This window comes from Solea solea, chromosome 19 (genome assembly GCF_958295425.1).
Source record: "Solea solea chromosome 19, fSolSol10.1, whole genome shotgun sequence".
NCBI classification, from domain to species: domain Eukaryota; kingdom Metazoa; phylum Chordata; class Actinopteri; order Pleuronectiformes; family Soleidae; genus Solea; species Solea solea.
In genome coordinates this window covers 10,942,692-10,954,922 of record NC_081152.1, presented here as the reverse complement: position 1 = coordinate 10,954,922, position 12,231 = coordinate 10,942,692, and the positions used below count along the sequence as shown (strand labels likewise).

Genomic DNA, 12,231 nt, shown 5'->3' with positions numbered 1-12,231 from the left:
ATTGGGGAGAGTGAACCAGTCTGCTCCCCATGGCGCGTGCATATGTGTGTGTGTGTTGGGTGTGAGTCACCTGCATCCAGCTCTGTGTTGGCGTACACATGCATGGAGGAGATGTGCAATGGATGTTAGGTTACAAGGCAATGTCAAAACAGGATGAAATCCAAAACGGAGCAAAATATGGTAAAAGTGAAGCCCCTTAAATAGTAAAAGGAATCCGATGTGATTAACTTTCACTGCAAATAGATCCACAGACATCACGCACAGGATGAATCATAAACACAACACATGTTCATTAAGCTCATATTAATGAACCATACACATATGATATGTGCGTGGTTGCTTCAAAACACACACACACACACACACTTATATATCTCACACATTGATTTCCCCACAAGAGGAGAGAACCATGATGTCATCTTTTTTATGTCCTCTGTATTACAGTGTGCATTTCTAGTGTCCACAGTTAACCAACTCATGCCACCTTGAGGTGAATTGTTACAACTGCATCACCTCGATGACTCTATGGACACACATGCCATGAAAAGGGATAAACTGCCACCACCACAAGGCATGAGGTAAGAATTTCTCTGCGACAAGTCTTTGAAAGGAACACGGTTGAAGGTGCACAGCGACAATTTAAGACAATTTAAATCATATCAAACAATATATGTAATGCAATATTGCAATGATAGAGGGGATGATAGTTCATTGTATGTAATCTCAACCTATTCTTCATATATAAGGTCCCCTTTTCCTGCCTCCAAATATCTACACATGCACACACAGGTTTGTGCAGCTATTCTTCTTAGGACACTGCATTTGCTTACATTCAGTTTCTCAGAAATCAGTTCCTCAGAAATCAGGTTCTATCTGCCTCATTAGGACTAGGTTTTGGACTCTATTTGAGGACTACTAGTCCTGACAAGGTTAGTATTATGACACACACACAAAGAGAGAGGGGGAGAGAGAGGGAGAGAGGGAGAGAGAGAGAGAGAGAGAGAGAGAGAGAGAGAGAGAGAGATTACTTTCTCACCTCTTTGGTGACGTTGTCTTGGACCAGACTATAGAGGGGCACCACACGGCTGACTTCCAGCAGCACAGGAATGGGGGAAGGCTGCTCTCCGCCTTTGCCATTACCACTGCGGCCTCTTCCTGACACCATGGCCTGGTGATGGCACAGGTGGCAGCCAGTTGGGCAACTTCCCTTCTCCTCACAGCGGATCTCCACCCCATTTACCATGTCATCAGACAAAAGCTGGCTTTTCTGCAGTGCAGACAGGTAGCTGATGAACGTTACAGACTTAAGCTCTCGCCGCCCGCCGCCTCCAATCCCTTGGTCTGTTGCCTCTAGAGGGGGGTAAACAGGAGAGGAAAGATGTGGTATTTGGGCAAAAATGGTATTTACTTGCTACCAAGGTAAAGAAGAAAACACAACAAGTAATCCCTTAGTGTCACCAGCTTTCATAGACAAAGGATAAATGGCAGGTGGTGGGAGGGAGGGGGTGCCACTGCGTCCTTCTCCTGAGTGTCAATTAGCACTGTTTGATGTTCTCACTGGAGTTTGGGGGATTCACTCTCATCATTTCCTCTTTCAGTGAGAAAGCAACACACCATGCAGCAAGAGGAGGCAGACGTGTTTTTCTTTCTGTTTGCATTACAAGAATACAGGTGGTAACAAAGTGTTTTAAAGGTGGAATTATTGGCTTATTTGGAGCACAGAGGCCTTATCAGTGAGTGCTATGAAATGTGGAGAAACCATATTTGCAAGCTAATGCACAACAAGATGCAAGAGGTTGTTTTTTTTTCCATTCGAATATACGGAGACAGTGAAAGTGAAAATGATTTTTTTTTTGTGCAGGCTCTTGGAGTCAGCAGAGAGATAATAGACAAAATAAATCATAAAGGACAAAGACGTTCTAAATCTATACACACAATGAACACTGTACAAGTACAAGTACCGTTGCTCGCATTTCTTTTGCACTTTGTTCTGATATGAAAAATAGTACGAGACAAGAGCACTGAGGTAGGACGTCTCTGTGCGACTGATTTAAAAACAAGTCTCTATGTGACACAAATAAAAACCTTTGATCTAAGAAAAAAAACTTCGACAGAGATACTGGATACTGCGTCGTAGATATAATCTTTTCCCCTGTTATGTCTTTAGCCATCAACTTGACTGATGGTTAGAAATAAGCTGTTATACAAACTTTGTAGAGAGAGTCAACTTGGTGGTGTGTTTCCCTCGATAATGATTAGATCAATATACCTATATACTGTATATGTACTTTTAGTTGGGCTATTATCTATTTAATATTGGTAAGTTACATCACACAAACAAGCACATTTAAAATGTATTTTAAATTCATAATGGGTCCCAGATTCTGTTTAAAATGACAAGAACAACTGTAATGGATGAAAGGAAAGAAGAAAAACTGTTTTGGGGGACTCACAGAAAAATACAAAACTAACTGAACCGACTGAATGACCAAGTAAAAGCAACAATTTACGAGCATGCATTAAAAATGGCTGGAGGTAGTCAACATATTTATCTGACAAATCTAATAATAGGTATGTCATTTTAAACGAGTTACATTCAAACCACTGACCACTGAGTTCACACAGGGCTGATAAAGCTTCACACAACTCTTTCCGTGTTGGTGTCTGGGGTGACACAGAGTGATGCATATTTTTGACATCACAGCTGATGGAGGGAAGGTGGAAGAATAGCAGCTACGCTAATAAAGTGACACAGCAGTGAACTTCCGGATAAGGGACCCCCAGTTCTCTGAAACACAAGTGTATGGCAAGCCATTTTAACATTTAATAGGTAGACAGGATATTAACTACTGCAATGTCATTTTTACTCGTCAAAACTACAGTTATAGATATCTGCTATTTAGTTTTTACTGGTCAGAATGACGTCACTTTTGCCTATCGTGTGTAGGGTTTGTCACTACATCTACAATTCAGTTGCAGATATCCACAACGTCATTATGACTAATCATAATTCAAGTTCGAGATATATTTAATTATCCTCAAATTGAAGACATCTACATTGTCCATTTTTTTTTAGATATCTTGAATGAAGTTTCAGATAGTCAGAATGAAGTTGTAGATATCCCAAACATGAAATGTGACTAGTCATAATGACATATCTGTCTGTAGATATCTGAAAATGGAATTACAGATATATATATATATCCACAACTGAATTGTAGATATCTATAATGTATTACATGTATATACATGTATATAACACCCCATACACATGTATGGCAAAAGGGACGTCATTCTGACTTGCAAAAACTGAATTGCAGATATCTATAAGTTTTGACTAGTAAGAATGACATCGCAGATATCTGCAAACGTAATTCCAGACAAACTTGGCAATTAAATGTTAATTTTTTAAATTAAATGAGTGAGGTAGTGAGATACCAAAAGGGATGTTGAGAGAGACTGATGGGATTATGGCCTTAAAGTCATCCTTTCAGAAAGCTCTGACCTGAGGCATGGGGTAAGTCGGGGGGGGGGGGGGGTTGCAACACCAGCAGTGTTTTGGCAACAGTAGTTACACACTGGGGCTTTGAATTGTTATGTAATGTATGAAATGTAACGTGCACCTCAGGTCAGTGGAACTTGCAAATATTAAGGAGAAAAAAAAACTCTGGCATGACCCTTGTGTCCTGAATTTTATTATATGTCTGTATGAGGGGGTTGTATACATATTCTTGGGTATGTCTTTATGGCATACACCCTGTGTGCATCTGTAAGATGCTAGCACACAGTTGAAAGGGTGGGTGGTAACTTAATGTTCAACAGTATGTAAACAGGCTCAAGGGGTGGCCCAAGAGCCCAATTACATGCACTTCTTGAGGCAACACAGACACAGAAAAGAGCTGTTGTCACCCAGCTCTCACAATAAAGCCCTGTAGGTCAGTTTGGTTGTGGCTGGTCAGACTAATTTACTCTTTAATTCATCACTCCCTCTTTAATTCACACTACACATGTTTGCATCTACTGTAAGTTATCAATTGCGTTTCATGAGAGAGTTGTGATTCACGGAGAGTGAAGTGCAACAGAGGTCATGCGAGTTCACTTCACAAGTGTGTTTTGTCTATTATTGAATTTGTTGTTTTTTTTGGATTTCTTCCTCATATTTCAATGGTTTGGACTGTAAATCACATTTTGAGACTGGTATCATAAACTGCTTGATGTAATGCCCTTTGTGTACTTTGTCTGTTTGTCTTTCTGTGTTTACGCAACGCACAGTTTCTTTGAAATCGGACCAATGGTGACACCCTTCACGAGGACACATTAAACAGGACCACATGTATTTTTGGTCAGTTAAAGGAGTGGCCCGTCATTTTGTTGCTTTATAAACTATGACAGCTCTTTGCTATGTGGAATGAATGTGATATTTATGCAACACTTGCCTGTCATCAGGCACAGGGAGGAGATGAATGGAGTGAATTTCCTTGCCATTGATCTTGTGCCGCCTTTGTTAATTAAAATGTCTTTGTAGACTGGTTGCAGTATAATTACTCATCAGGGAGACATCCCCTCTGACAAGGGTTATGTTGCCCGGGCAACAATAACAAGGTGTCAGATATCTTCCATAGAAGTTTTATACAGATGCTGTTGAATATGGTTGCTGATGGCATTGTTGCTTTATCAAAACAGCGGCAACTGCTAGATGTAGCATAGACTTGTGAATTTAACAGACCCTTGTTATGTCTAAATAAGGCTCCTAATTGATTTTCCAAAGTCCTTTTAAATATAATCCTTGTACAGAATATAATATAGAGATGTGTAGCCTATGGTGAGTGTAAGCCGATCCATACCATACATATTTCAATTAATAAATAACATTATTCTGCAATAATCACTCTATAGGATTAGGCACATCATAGTGTTACTATGTGTTACTACACAATGTTAATTGTTATATTAAATAAAACCAGACAGTTATTGAGATTGTCTTAAACCCAAAATGAGGACCCTTCTCAATGTATACAATAATACAAAAATATGGGTTTCTTAGGAAAAGAGTTGCTGGCCGCTGTTCTAGTAGACTTGTCCTATACTGACATCTAGTGGTAGTTCTTTGCACTTACTGCCTTGTTTTAAAATGTGAATTACTTTCGCATCATCTTGGTAATTTCCAATGCAGTTGTAACTTATAACCTATAACTAGTATTATAGAGTTACAGCTCACTCAAGTTAACATATTTCACATGCTTGTTTTTTTTTTTTGTTTTTGGGAAAGATTAACAGATACACTTTGAAAAGAGTTATACCAAGCCTCTCTCGGATCTATTCCTTTGATGTTCCAAACTGTAGATGACTGGTTGTTAGCGTCCTACATTAGTAATTAAACTAAATCTTAACTAAAGTAACACAATACTAGCTCCTACATTTCCCAGCCCCTAATTGGGATGCAGTAAGGCTGCCAATTACTCAAAAATAACACAAGAAGTTAGTGTACTGTTTTTGGTACATTTAATGCGTTTATGTATAATATACATTAAATGCACCATTTCAGTAGGTCTAGTAAAAGTTTTATTAGTCAATTTGACAAATAAGACATGAAAGTACGAAAGAGGATAAGGGGAAATTTAAAAGCCAGAATTGTGACTTTAATTCTGACTTTAATCACAGACGTCAGACTGTTATCCTTTTATTTCTTTTTTCTTCTTTGCGTTTAAAAGGCATGGAGCTATCCTTTGATATGTGCCTTTTGACTTCTGCAAACCCCTGTGTCTATAAACTGCATCAGGACCACGGTGGATGACACAGCACCACGCCGCAGCAGCAGCCAATCAAAGCCACGCTCGGGCCTGTGCGTATTACGTCACACAACGGCTCCGCGTACGCGACGTCGTCAACACTGCAGTCCGTCTCCCACACTAGCAGCTGCAGTAGCAAACACAGAACGCCCATCACATCCTCTGTACTTTCAAGCAGCTCACTTGGAAGATAAAGGTAATAAGAAACGCTGTGCGATTTTGTCGTTTTATCTTGGGTTTTTAATGCACGTGCCTCCTGTCAAACCTGTCATGTCATGCTGATAACTTTTTCGCGCTGTATATGAGGATAAGCGGTCGCGTTGTCTGTGCTATAAAGAGGCCTCTGGTGTATTAATCTAAATTTAGAGAAATATTTATGACTCGTGTTTAGGTTATGACTCGAGGGTCTAATCTTCGGCATAATGGGAGCGTAGTGTAAACAGGTGTTTACACGTTAGTTTGCTCATCGCAGTGTTAGCCGTTAGCAATGTGTTGAACGATGGTGTCAGTTACAGAAACACAGTGTTGTAGCAACAACACCCAACATGCTCTATGACGTTGGAGAGACAAGTGTATCGTTTGGTGGTGAATTTAAGCAACAAGTCACCTTGGCCATGTACTTATGTTGGCCACATGACCACAAATAGCTACTTTCCAGCAGATAAGGGTTAGCTTGCAATGCTAGTAATAGCTGGACAAATATTAGTTTGACTAGCAATTAATGCTGCAAACTTGGATTTGTGGCAGTATTTATGAATATGAAAAGAAAAAGGTAACCTTCTCTACTAAGTACTGTTGTACTCACATGTGAGGCATATCAAATTGAACCAGTCACATAGTTATTTGTTTACCCTGACTGTCTAATGGTCCAGTGCATAACATGGATGTAGGAAGTTTCATTCTAAGACGAATAATAAATAAAACTCATGCATGCTAATATAAGTATATAAATGCTTTAAATGAAAGTTGTGAAAGTGCTTATTCCCTCTGGTATTGAGAGGAAATGGTAGTTCCCTGACACGCTTAAGAGAGAGAGGAGTGAGTGTTGAAGTCCTTGTTTATTGCGCTCTGATCTTAAATTTAAGATTATTTAATTTAATTCACAGAATAGTTTAATCTGCCAGTGTTTAATTTCTGTTTTTTGTGTGTTTTCGTAGAATCATGATGGCATCACCATGTTTTCCACTGGACCCAGATCTAATGAGGGAGGTACTTGAATGTCCAATCTGCCTCGAGACCTACAATCAGGAACAAATGAGACCGAAACTCCTGCAGTGTGGTCACACAGTGTGCCGACAATGTCTGGAGAAGCTGTTGGCTAATACAATCAACGGTGTCCGCTGCCCCTTCTGTAGCAAAGTCTCCCGCATGAGCAGTATCTCTCAGCTGGCTGATAATCTCACTGTGCTGAAAATCCTTGATTGTACTATATCCTGCAGTGCTGCTGCTGCTGCCCTCATGTGCAAGGCCTGCTGCAATCGTCTGCCACGACAGTACTGCCATGACTGTGCCACAGTCCTCTGTGAGTTCTGTAAAGGGGAGGGCCACCTCCAAGAAGGCCATACCGTTCAACCGATTAGGGTGGCTGCTGAACAGCGTCGTAAAGAACTGGGTGGCAAGATGTCTGCTTTGCGCAACATTATGGGTGATATTCAGAAGAAGAAGACATCTGTTGAAAGCATCTCCAAGGCTTTGAGATTAAAATACCGTGCCGTGCAGCAGGACTACTCTACTGCTGAACTATGTTTTCAAGAGGAGCTCAGCAGGGCTCGAAGGACATTCACTGCTTCCATGACAGAAGTAGAGAAACTCAATGGGCAGGTCCTGGAGGAGCAAACATATCTTCTTAACATTGCAGAGGTAAAGCTGGTATCACGCTATGATTATCTCACAATGAGGGTGAGGCAGAGTGATATTGCCTTACTTAAGGACGACGGTGGGGGCAGCGACGATGAGGATCTGGATCTGAGGAGCAGCTTGCCCACCACGTTTCAGTTGCAAGAGCCAGAACTAGTCCAAGCAGAGCACTCCAAGCCCTTACAAGTGGGCCACTTGGCCACAAATACTTATACTGTCAATACAGACCATGAGGAGAGTGGGTTAGAGATTGGACTTGAGGGTGATGTAGAGGGTGTAGCTGGGGCAGCAGGGGCCACTAGTGGAGCAATGGAGGCTCGAGTGGATATTTACCGAGATATTGACATGACTACAGTTGTAGAGGAGGCCATATATGGTTCACCAGGCAGCTTCAAGTCAAAGTCCTTGGATGCAGCTGGAGGATCACCTAGAGGAACCGAGGCAAGTGCAGGGCCCCCAGTCTGCCAGTATTTGAAGAAGATGGGCTCTAAGGGAACTCTACCTGGTATGTTTAATTTACCTGTCAGCATCTGTGTAACATCACAAGGTGAGGTGCTAGTGACCGACCGTGGAAACTACCGTGTCCAGATCTTTAATCGCAAAGGCTTCCATCGTGAAATTCGCCGCAATGCCAGTAGCATTGACAACTTTGTCCTGAGCTTCCTTGGGGCTGACTTGCCTAATCTTATCCCCCTGTCCATTGCTGTCACTAATCAAGGTCTGATTGGGGTCACTGATAGCTATGATAACTCTGTTAAAGTCTACACAATGGATGGACACTGTGTGGCTTGTCACAAGAACCAACTGATTAAACCCTGGGGTATTACTGCCATGCCATCAGGCCAGTTTGTGGTGTCAGATGTGGAAGGTGGTAAGTTGTGGTGTTTAGCAGTGGATCGCAGTGCGGGCGTGGTGAGTTGCAGCAGACTGTGCTCTGCTGTCAGGCCAAAGTTTGTGACATGCGATGCAGCTGGAACTGTTTACTTCACCCAGGGGCTGGCACTGAACTTTGAAAAACGTCACAATGAGCCCCACCTGGAGGGTGGCTTCTCCATTGGTTCAGTGGGTACTGATGGCCAGCTGGGCAAGCAGCTCAGCCATTTCTTCTCAGAGGCAGAGGACTTCCGCTGTATCACTGGCATGTGTGTGGATGCCAATGGAGATTTGCTGGTAACAGACAGTGGCAGGAGAGAAATTCTCCAATTTCCCAAAGAGGGTGGATTCAAAATTCTCATCCAGGATGGGCTGACCTGCCCTGTGGGAGTGGCCACCACCCAGAAAGGACAGCTGCTGGTGCTGGATTGTTGGGACCACTGTATCAAAGTGTTCTCTTACATTCAGAGGAGGCATTCTTCCATTTCTTAGATAACTGCACTGGTGAATAAGAGGTTTAGTAGGTATGTGTTTGTAGGTGTATAGGGGAGTCTGAAAATTGTTGAAATCACACACACTATTATCTGTCACTGAAGTTTGGCTGTGCTCCAAACACAGCCAAACTCCAGCTTTCATTTGGGGTATAACTGTAAATGGAAGTTCTAGTTGGTTCAGTTAAGTTTTAAGGCCTCTGGATTTTAATGAAATGAGTGAAAATCAACTACTTACATAGTTGTTGCCTTTTACGTAGTTGTTTGAATGGATCTCAACACTGAAGCAGACTTTGCAGCGATGTTTATGTAGAAGAATAATGACAAACTTGACACATTTAAAAAAAGATAAACTGGCCATTATTGGCAAAACTAATGTAGGCACAAAGTATGGATCATTTCTTTTCTCTTGTCTTATTGGCTGCTGTGTATCCAGAATTCACCCCAACTCTCTGATGCATGGCTTTCACTGATGTTCAGCTTTACAACTTACAAATGAGAAGAAGAGGAGCTAAACATAAATGTGTATTTATGGAATAAAGCATACCAAGGCTTTCGGCCTGTGAAGCACTTTATTATTGACACATCACTGTTTCCTTGGTTTTACTAGCACAGAGTAACGATGTTGCTGAATGCAGCTGGCAGTGTTCAGTTAATTGCATTCTTTAACATTCAGGGAATATTGAGTAACCTACTGGAAATAGTGCTGAACTATAAAAAATAACATGTCCTATGTAGGAAAGCTGAGTAATTTTGGGCAATATTAATGTGTAATTTACAGGGGTTTTAGTGGGTATACACATTTACATCATGTTTTAAATTGGTCTACTTTTATCTAAGTGCAGGAAATCTAATTTAAGGCTACCGATAATTAATTTGTAAACTGCATTGTTATGATTATCATTTTTTTTGTTCTGGTGCTTATTAATAGTTTTTGTAGTCACCCTGTGTACATCAGCCACAACCTCAGTAACTGGGAGCTGGATACAAAACGGAAGCAGTGCATCAGCTTGGCATTTTCAGAGCAGAGGTTGCTAATATCTACTGTCTCATCTACAAAGCCTGTTGTGACCATCCGCAACCTGATCCTGTTTCACCTGCACATCTTTCCTCAGTTGCAGGCCTACAGTATACATCCCCTTCGTCTTGCTCTGTTAAACCTGCAGTATTTATTAGGGATGCACCGATATGAATATTTCCGCCGATACCGATATCCGATATGAATATTGCTGCTATGGCCGATAACCGATATCTACCGATATCGATATATGTTTTAAAAAAAAAAAGGTTTCTGAGATGATAAAAGTTTGTACAGACTGAAAATCATGCAAGCTGAATTTTTGAATGTCTTCCTTTATTTTCAAAACATGTTTTACCTCCAAATAACAAGGTTACAGGGCGACCATAAGACACAAGTAAAGGTTTTTAGAATTCTTTAGCACTTGTAGCAAGTGTGTAACTAAATTAAAGTACAGTTTAACTCCCTCAACTCACTAAACTCCTGTGAGAAAGTTTGGATCATAAATTACAAACATGAACATAAATAAAAATAATACCCTGCCAAAGTTACTGTAACCGAGATAAGGGCGTCTATACTGGGTACGTAAATAGAGTCAACAACCCTTCCTCCCGGCAACAACAACCGCGCCACTTCCCTTAACAATAAAACTACACAACAGATATGAGAAACAATACCTGACAAGCTCTACTAAGAGCTGCCATAATAAAAAAAAAATATGTAACATTACTTTATCAAATTTGCCAGTATTCATGGCAACCAGATATTTATTAAATTGCAAAACATTGGAAAAGTAGCGCCGACTTGGCAGGTTGTTGCAGGGTTCAATATGCTCTATCAGCCGTCGGAACCCTTGGTCCTTCACTATGGAAAAGGGCTGGTCGTCAAGAGCAATCATTTCCATTACTTTGATCGTTATTGCCCTGGCCAATGTCTTCCTTTGTTCGATAACTTGCTGTATTGGGCTCCCAGTTGCGCTGTTTTCTTTTTTGTCTGCCGCCTAACGCTACTAGCGTTAGCTTCCTGCCGTTGTTTGTATACTTCTGGGTGGCGGTTTTTCAAATGACATAATCAAATTTGTGGTATTGAATGACTTGACGCAGAATTACTCGCATTACCTCGATTTGCAAGTGTTGCATAATGCTTTTCCTGTATCTTCTATCGACACCCTGAAAAAACGCCCACACCGCTGACATTATCTCTCCTCAACACACACACACACACACACACCTTGCGCTGCACTTGCGTCACTGTCACATGCTCAAACAAATGCAGCATGGCCTCCCCTTCCCGACACACATACACAAACAGCAAATAGACGGGTATTAACATCGGTTGTTAAAATCGGCGCAGTTTTACTCATTGGACCGATTCCGATATGTTAAAAAATGAAGAACATCGGCCGATACCAATATTAATGCCGATATATCGTGCATCCCTGGTATTTATAATAGTGCTGAGCAGTTTTACGCATTCTTATGGACACTTTAGTTATTCACCACCTGGTACTACTTAAATCTATCCTCAGTAAACCTGGTACCATTAAGGTCAATGTCTAGATGTTTTGCTCCAACTGTCATTAATAACAGAGTAAAGTTCTGTGGTCCCAGGTGCCATTTGTAACTTGCAAGGTCCTTAAATATGCAAGGCATGGTCCCTTGGCTCTGTTTGCCTATATGGGCTCAACTTCATTATACAGTTGTCTTCACATTAATTGTGTTGCCTTGCCAGTGCAACCACCACTAAATAACTCAAAACACCAAGACCACTTGAAACACATGGATACAGTGGACATGCGCACCTTGATTAATGTTTACAAACTTTATTCAAAACCATAGTTTATTTCCGAGAACTCTTACTATGCCACTGTTTTCCTCACATTGGCGGAAACTCTAGCAGACAACATGGCGTTGTCACTCTTGAGATGTTAGGTTTTGTGTTGCTGCGTCTCCCTCAGGTTTTGATTCAGTATGAGACAACTGCAACCTCGGTTTTCAAGAGCGATGTTCTAAAGGCAACAGCCATATACAGTGTCCTGCACTGTCCGAACGCATTTTAGTGTTTTATCATGTAGAAAAATTGAATTTTGAATTGGAATTTTCTTGAGTTGATAAGGAGCACGAGGAAGATGATGCTGTCAGATAAAAACGACAGTAAAAAAAAACCTTAAATCAAATCATTTTGTGGCTTAAATATGAGTTAT

At 41.0% G+C, this 12,231-nt stretch overlaps 2 protein-coding genes across 4 annotated transcripts in view; one reads left to right on the top strand and one right to left on the bottom strand.

Annotated features, from left to right (window-relative positions):
- LOC131446138 (astrotactin-2) overlaps positions 1–12,231 on the bottom strand; it is a 249,769-nt gene that overhangs the window by 40,841 nt on the left and 196,697 nt on the right. For all 3 annotated transcript variants that reach the window (XM_058617167.1, XM_058617168.1, XM_058617169.1), the window contains one exon: positions 1,037–1,350. In XM_058617167.1, coding sequence (XP_058473150.1) covers positions 1,037–1,350 — 314 coding nt within the window. The remainder of the gene's footprint in view (positions 1–1,036; positions 1,351–12,231) is intronic.
- On the top strand, positions 5,747–9,585 carry trim32 (tripartite motif containing 32). The gene is made up of 2 exons (XM_058617172.1): positions 5,747–5,985; positions 6,947–9,585. Exon 2 carries the CDS (start codon positions 6,951–6,953, stop codon positions 9,009–9,011), a length of 2,061 nt encoding a protein of 686 aa, XP_058473155.1. The 5' UTR covers positions 5,747–5,985; positions 6,947–6,950; the 3' UTR covers positions 9,012–9,585.